We start from the raw sequence: 8,024 nt of genomic DNA, 5'->3' as shown, positions 1-8,024 counted from the left end.
AGCTACACTATGTGAAGGTGGGTCCTAGGACCTACCTTTTTTCTTTTTTAATACAACAATTCTATATAAAAAAACATAAGTAACTACCTTATTTTTGCCAAAAGACCTATATTTTCATATTTTTTTCCATTTCATTTATATAAGGAACCACGTTGATTTTGGTTCTAGATTCGCCACTGAGTGACGAGCACGAACGAAGAGAGAGGAAGAAAAAGAGGGCCGACTGAGAGAGTCAACTCTGTGGTCCTCCGTCTTCCCCACCACGAATCACCACGACCACGAAGGTCCGGGATGGTGTGCACGGACAACGCTCGTGGCCATGTAGACCACGAGCCCCTTCGTTGCCGGTATACCAGACGGCCTTATGTATCTAGTATGTATCTATGTTAGATAATTTGATTAATGATAGAACAAAAGTAATCTAAACTAAAATAATTATAATACATTAATATATAATTGATAGATAATATAAGTAAAACATATGGTTCGTTTGGATTGTTTTTTAGGTGCGCTAGTGAATATCTATATTGACCAAAAGATTGTAGAATTTGTGATTATGTGTTTTAAACTAGGATATATAATGGTAAATATTGATATAAGGATTTTATTAAATCTAAAGATAATATATAAGATTTCTCTCTCTCTTTCTCTCTCTCTCTCTCTCTCTCTATATATATATATATATATATATATATATATATATATATATATATATATATATATATATATATAGAGAGAGAGAGAGAGAGAGATCTTATATATTATCTTTAGATTTAATAAAATCCTTATATCAATATTTACCATTCAAATAAAACTAAACTATTTAGTTTTGAAGAGATTATTTGCTAAAAATCTAATATTGCATAAAAAAATTAGTTTTTTTAATATGGATACGATGTGAATTGAGATAAAACGATTAGTTAAGAAAGGAAAAATCAACTTTATATTTCCATACAAAGAATAGAATCGAATAAAAATAATCAAAATTTATGTGGGGTTCAATATGTTCACGTACAATCAAGAAAATACAATATATATATATATATATATATATATATATATATATATATATATATATATATATTTGAACATAAATGTATATGTTGTGAATATATAAATTGCAATAAAAATCTAAAAACTAGGTTTACCTACTGGTTAAACTAATGACCTATGATTTAATTGTCACACCGAATCAATTAAAAAACTAAATTTCAAAACATTATACAAGAAAGAATCATATTCTTTATATATCTATTTGTAACAAACTTAGATGATTTAAGTATTTCATTCAATTACAATTCTAAGAACATTTTCAATGATTAACGTATATTATCTTTTAAAGTTATCATCTTATCATTCCATTAACGTTAACCTATAATTGAATAATCATGGTTAACCTCTTATAATGATTTTTTTCTTTAATTTTACATAATTTATCTTTATCTATTTAAAATGTTCGAGCTCCGCAAAGCGGGAAAACCCAGCCCCCAAGGAGATTTCCAGGGAAAATTCCCCCACACATGGAGCATAATTGCAAGAGGCGCACAAATTGTGTTTTACCGGGTTTGAAACCCCGACCTCAAACCCACATGGGGATGTAAACCCAATGCATCAAGCCAGTTGAACTGGTCATCACTTGCCTCTCCATTTAGTTAGTTATTTTTTATACACGTCATTATTTATAGGCGTTAATGCCACAAAGAAACGTAAATAAAATAAAATTATAAAACAAGTCTTTATTTTATAATGATAAAATACCAAAAGATTGTCATAATTATAAAAAAATGAAAATGTTATATAATCGTTATAAATTTCTTAAATAAAATGTCTTTAAATATTTAATAAAAATAATCTTTTAAATATTTGATAGAAATAATTAAGAAGTAATAATCTAAAAATACTTAAAACCAAAATGTAATTAATGGGTAAAAACAAATAAAAGTAGAAAATTAGGGGTTAAATATATTAAACATTAAAGTATAAATAAACTTCCATCGAAGATTCTTTGAATTTGCATTGAAGATTCTCTAAATTTTATTTGTAGGTCGATTACTACATACCATAACTACTTGATAGGAGTGTTGTAAAATCCCGAATATGCCCCCGATTAATCCCTAGACGTTACTTGACCGATTAGAAGACGTAACGATTAATCTCTGCCTACAAAATGAACGAAACAGTAGCAAACGATGAAATTTTAACGCTTTGAATAATTTTTATCTCAATAGACTCTATTTGAGAGTTATTAATGATATATTAATCATACTAATCTATTTTTGTCATTATATTAGTGATATTTACGAATTTTGTTATGATTTTAGTCATATTTAATTTTTTAACATTCAACAAATTACCATTCAAAATATATTATTTAATCAATATAAAAAAACAAATAAGTTATTAACTCATAAAATAATAAATTATAAATAAACTAAAATAAATAATAATAAATATTAAATAATTTTCCATCGAAGATTCTCTAAATTTTATTTTGGAAAATTGTCAGAAAAGTCTTAATATTTTCAGGAAAGTTACACTTTAGTCTCAAAAAAAATTTGAACATAAAAGTCCCGATTATTTCATTTTGGCTCAAGTTTACAAAAAAGTCTTTTTTTTTCTTTTAACAGGAAATGACATATTATCGTGTTTTTACAAATAATCAGGGCTTTTATGTTCAAAAAAAAATCTTAGGACTAAAGTGTAACTTTCCTGAAAATATTGGGACTTTTTTAACAATTTCCCTTTCATTTTTAGGCCTATTACTACATATTAAAACTGTTTGATATCAGTGTTGTAAAAATCTCGATTAGGTCACCGATTAATCTTTAGGTGCTACTTGATTGACTTGAAGGCGTAACGATTAGTCTGTGCATACAAAATAAGTAAAGCAGTAATAAAGAATGAAATGTTAACACTTTGATTAAGTTTATCTCAATAGAATCTATTTTACTAGTATTAATCATAATAACTTATTTGTCATGACATTAGTGACATTTAAAAACTTTGTTATGATATTAATCATATTTAATTTTTTTAATTCAAAAAGTTAGCAATTTATGGTATCCGTCTCTATCTAATTCATTAATCATTTAACCTCAGTTAACCCGACTAGCTAACATCGAATATTTTTTGCAACCTTGCTTACTAAAAAACAATTCTTTAGAAAAACGTATTTATCAAAGTTTGGTACCATTTCATTTTATTCATATTTTTTTATTTATTTTATTTTTTCGTAAATTACTCGACTTTTATATATATATATATATATATATATATATATATATATATATATATATATATATATATATAAAAGGAAACCTATTTTAAGAGTAATTTCGACAAAAGTATATATATTTAAACCAAAACCCACAATCTTTCTATTTTTTTAAAAAAAATTATACAATCCAATGCAATCGCTAGTACAAGTTGAAATGAAGTTGAATAAAGTCGATACAAACAAGTAAAATACCCAAATTACCCCAACAAAAACCTAAAAGAGATACCCTGTGGCCTATTTACTGCACTCCTACGAAACCCATGCAGGCCATTTTGTTGTCTTGTTTTTGGCCCCCATAATGAGGGGAGCTGGTGCTACTACTACTACTACCACTACGATCACTGTCCATCACCCCGATTAATTCAATTCCAATTTCATAACTGAATATGTTGTGTGTGTATGCGAAAAAGTTCTGTCAAAAGGTTTATAATAAATACCTACGATTTCGATTTTTCCTTTTTATTTTCAGTAATCACCGGCGGCGGCTGACATTGATGACTGCAACTGAAGCAGGTGGTGATAGCAGTCCGCCGCCGTGGGCCGCTGCTCTGGGTTCTGATCCAAACACCTGTTCTGCAACTCCCTCAGCGCCTTTGGTAACCCCACCAACCCGCATGTCTTCAGCATCTGACCTACACCCCACACGTCCACCTTCACTCCATGCATTCCTCTACCTTTCATCTCCGGCGCGTGTCTCCCCCCTCCGCCTCCCCCTCCTCCCACCACCGTCGTTGTCTTCGACGGCGCCGCCGCCACACCTTCCTGCTGCGGTGGGTATATTTGTGGCGCACTTGCCGCTTCATCAAAACCGATCACGAACCACTCGTTTTCTCTGTCGCTTCGCCGCATCACTTTGTCCCAACCTAAGTCCCTGTGCATGAAGGATAAATCATGTAACGCCACTAACGCTTTTGTTACGTGTTTCAGAGCTTCAACTAATTGCTCCATGTTTGCAAGCTTTAACTTGCATCCTCTTGGTTTGAAACTTAAACTCAAATCTCTCTCTGATGATTGACAGATGTATTCCGAATGTGGAATCCGATGATCGAGGAAGTCGTAGATCTCTTTCACTGTAACCCATTTTCTCTTGCTTGAGAAAACTCGCGTCATATAATTCGGTGTTAGTTCGATGATATTGCCATTACCCAAATCGATCCTTTCAAAGTCGCTGTATGGAAAAGCTTTGTTGATCTGTTGAACGTTAGCACAACGATCAGCTAATAACGATAGTAATCCAGCGATCCTCCAACAAGGGACTAAAGCTTTGATTCGATCTCCAGGTGTTGATAAGTCAATGGTGTGAAGATCAGTTCTGATAAGCCTATCATGTGTTCGACTTAATGCGCAAAAGGTGACGATATACCCAACAGCATAATAACCTAAAATATAAGGAAGATCCGAGTAACTCCATAACAGTTTCTGCACCAGTAACGAAGAAGGATCAAGATTATTATCTTCTCTCAATCTATCAGTTTCTTCTCCTCTCCATAAACAAAAATTCCTCACGAATCCAGTTACATTAGGCCATTGATCTTGTGAGATATCATTAGACGACATCAATTGAGTAGGTTTTCGAATGAAATTCATTTCAAGATTACTGAATTTTAATATAACCCTATTAATGCAATCGTCCCAAACCCCAATGAAAGATTCTCTTGTGGAAATAGTGAGACTAGGGTTTGATCGAACAATTGGGCTTAAAATCTCCAACGCAATCGATCGACAATCCAAGGGTTCTGAAGATGTCGTAAAGAAAAGTTCTTTTCCTTGAGGAAGATCTCGATACAAATCCTTTCTTATCGGGAATCGGAGCTCCTCCGGCGGTGGTTCTTGTAAATACCATGGAAGATCGATCAAACCTGGTAACGATGGTGGAGGAACACGAAGACAACCCAAATAATACTCCGTCGGATCTTGAAACTCCCATGATGTTAAAGCTGCACGAATAACCATATGTATTAGTTGACATTTATAACTGCATGTTACAATGTTTAAATATTCCAAACAATGTTGTTCTTCATCTACCATTATTGCCTTTATTATGTCTAGGTTTTAAAGAACATTAACTGAAGACTTATTAAAAGAGGTATTCTGAAAAAATTATTATCTTACATCTAATTGAGGGCTCTGAAGGAGGTTGAGTTCTTTCAATACCTAAACGTGAAAACAAAAAAATTGACTAAAATTATGAATTCTTATAACAATGTGACAATGTGAACGATAATTTAAATTTTTTATTACCAGTATTATTATGATGTGAAGGAGTTGAATAAGTTGACTTTCTTCTTCCGAACACTTTGACTTGTTGCCCAGGAAGAAAACGATCAACAGAAAATCCTTTAAGAGGGGAATTGGCGTCTTCAAAAGCTTCTAAGGTACAAGCAACCATTGCATCATCTAAGAATGTGAGTTCATCTGCGTTTAAAAAGCTTGTACCTTGAACCTTCACTCTACCTCTTTGATGTTCGCCATCTTCAGCCCATAAGCTCACAAGTTCTTCCCACACCATTCGTACTTTACCAATTCTTCGTAGCTCCTTTGATGTTGATGTCGATGAAGTTTCATATTGTCCTCCGCCTACTACATCGACCGGAGAAGTTTCTAACCCTAATAAACTCCCTCGAACGCCATGGATATACCCTTGATCACTTATCAAATGTCGACTTACACCTCTCCCTAAAACACAAACGTACAATTTCATAAGAATTTTTGTGATGTTGTGATCGAAACACATAAAATAATAACGAGCATACCGGAGGAGGAGAAGTGGAGATCGTCGTCGCGGAAAGGCGGAGGGAAAGGTACAGATTTGGTGTCGACGACGGCTAACCGGGATTCTTGATCGCCGGAGGTTAAAAGAAACGGGGAGTTAGCTCGACAAATGCTATTCGATGGAGTTCTCATTCGAGACCCCATGAACTGAGCCAACTCTTCGAACACTTCTTCATCGAAAGAAGCAGGAAGACGATGTAACTTTCTTTCGTAAGGTGAGAGTCGAAAATAACTCTTGCCGATTTGTTCTCTCTCTCCACATCTTTCCCATTCGTAAACCTTTCTAAATTCTCCCAACATGTTATCCCATTTCGTCCCAGCAGTTTTCGCATCTCTATTTACGCCATTTCTTTGCAAAAACTCTGCAACTTCTCGATCTTTTTCAGCTCGAGTTTTCCCTCTTCCTTGGAGCTGAGAAGGTGGAGTTGGCATTATCACGTTACCTTCGATTGTAATCGGGTTTAAATTCTCCGATGCATGATCCGACCCGGGAGTTCCTCCGCCACCTTGATATTGAACCCTCCAAGCTCTCGCTAACCACAGCATTTCATTCGGCTTCCAAACTGGACTCACGTATTTGCCTTTTCGTAACTGGTGTTGCGTGTATTGCTGTTCGTTTTCCGATTTGCTCGTCTCTTGGCCGGAGACAGAAGGGCGTGGGGAGTGTGAAGGGGATGAGGTAGTATCCGACGACGAAGCTGCCGCTACAACAGGATGAGCCGGTGGTGGTTGGTTGGTTGACGGAGACGGTGTTTTCTCGGTGGCGACAACGACATTGATCGGGATCGGTTTTTGCGATGGTGATGGTAAGAGCTTCCATTGTCCGGTGGCGCTAGTGTATCTAGGTCTTTTGGGATTGACGACTGGTTCTGTCGTGATGTAAAGCTGTGAAGAATGCGGTGGCGGCGGTGGTGGCTGTGGTAGTGGTAGTGGTGGAGGTGGAGAGAGAAACGTAGGGCCAACGACGGCGACCGACGGATCTTCTAGGGATTCTTGAACTGGATTCTCTTTAGGAGAAGGCGTAGAATGTTTCTGTTTCTTGGACTTGTCTCCTCCTTTGTTGTCACTCATCTTATTAAATGGATAAAACCCACCAAAGACGCATCGTAGGATACAAAAAGATAATCGTTTAAAAAGAAAACCAACAAGAACAACTAACTCCTCAACATTACTGTTGAACCAAATTAGTTCGAATCTGTAATTCTTTCAAACGGGTGTGAGTTTCTTTATGTTTTAAACCTAATAATAAGATCTTCTGGGAACGTGATATGGTTTTTATGTTTAGGGTATCTTGAAAAGGTGAAGTTTTAAGAAAGAGAGGAAAAATAAAGAAGAAAAGTAGGATGTTGGTCTCTGTGTATATGTGTGTGTGAGAGTGTGTGAGTGTGTGTTTTAACATTGAAAGAAAAAGCCAGCCAGCCCTCTAGAGAGAGAGAGAGAGATTGTGGAACCTGCTGTGATTAAGACATCTCAATTTAACACTTCACACGATATTAACAACTTTATTAGCAGAAAAGAGAAAGGGAAAAGAGGCGAAGGTAATGATTGTTGCATTGGCTCCAACAATCTTATAGATTTATTCGAATCAAAACTTAATATTTACTCAACTTCAAGTCTTCAAGAGACTTCATGAAGCATACATATATCATGGATTTCTTTGGTTTCTATGGCTTTTGACTAATGATATATAGTTTCTTTGTATCAAAAACGTGTTGTAAGGAATGAGTAAATGTGATAATAAATAAGAATAGTAAATAAGTTTTTTTATGATTTATCATGTGATTCAATTAAGCTTTTTGGATGGAAGACATGTTGGTTGAGCTAGGTTTCTGAAGAAAGTTGATATAGGGTATAGGAAGTATGCTAGTGGAATTGTGTTTTTATGTTAAAATACAGGTGAATAAATACAAATTGTGATTAGTGAGTGGCAACTGGTGTGTGTATGTATGTGTGTGTGTTTGGAGAGCAGAGTGGG

General features: G+C 34.7%; 1 protein-coding gene across 2 annotated transcripts; it reads right to left on the bottom strand.

Moving 5' to 3' along the window:
* Positions 1-3,372: 3,372 nt before the first annotated feature.
* LOC145138161 (Protein kinase superfamily protein) lies at positions 3,373-7,345 on the bottom strand. Of its 2 annotated transcripts, XM_079072292.1 has the most exons (4): positions 6,031-7,345; positions 5,519-5,953; positions 5,390-5,431; positions 3,373-5,214 (listed from the first exon to the last, which is right to left on the bottom strand). In XM_079072292.1, exons 1-4 carry the CDS (start codon positions 7,118-7,120, stop codon positions 3,743-3,745), a joined length of 3,039 nt encoding a protein of 1,012 aa, XP_078928418.1. In that variant the 5' UTR covers positions 7,121-7,345; the 3' UTR covers positions 3,373-3,742. The 2 variants fall into 2 exon arrangements, with proteins under 2 accessions (XP_078928418.1, XP_078928419.1); XM_079072293.1 differs by lacking the exon at positions 5,390-5,431.
* Between the last annotated feature and the right edge of the window lie 679 nt (positions 7,346-8,024).

This window comes from Lactuca virosa, chromosome 9 (assembly GCF_052849685.1).
Source record: "Lactuca virosa cultivar CGN04683 chromosome 9, Lactuca_virosa_CGN04683_v6, whole genome shotgun sequence".
NCBI lineage: Eukaryota > Viridiplantae > Streptophyta > Magnoliopsida > Asterales > Asteraceae > Lactuca > Lactuca virosa.
This window is presented reverse-complemented; position numbering and strand designations above follow the sequence as displayed.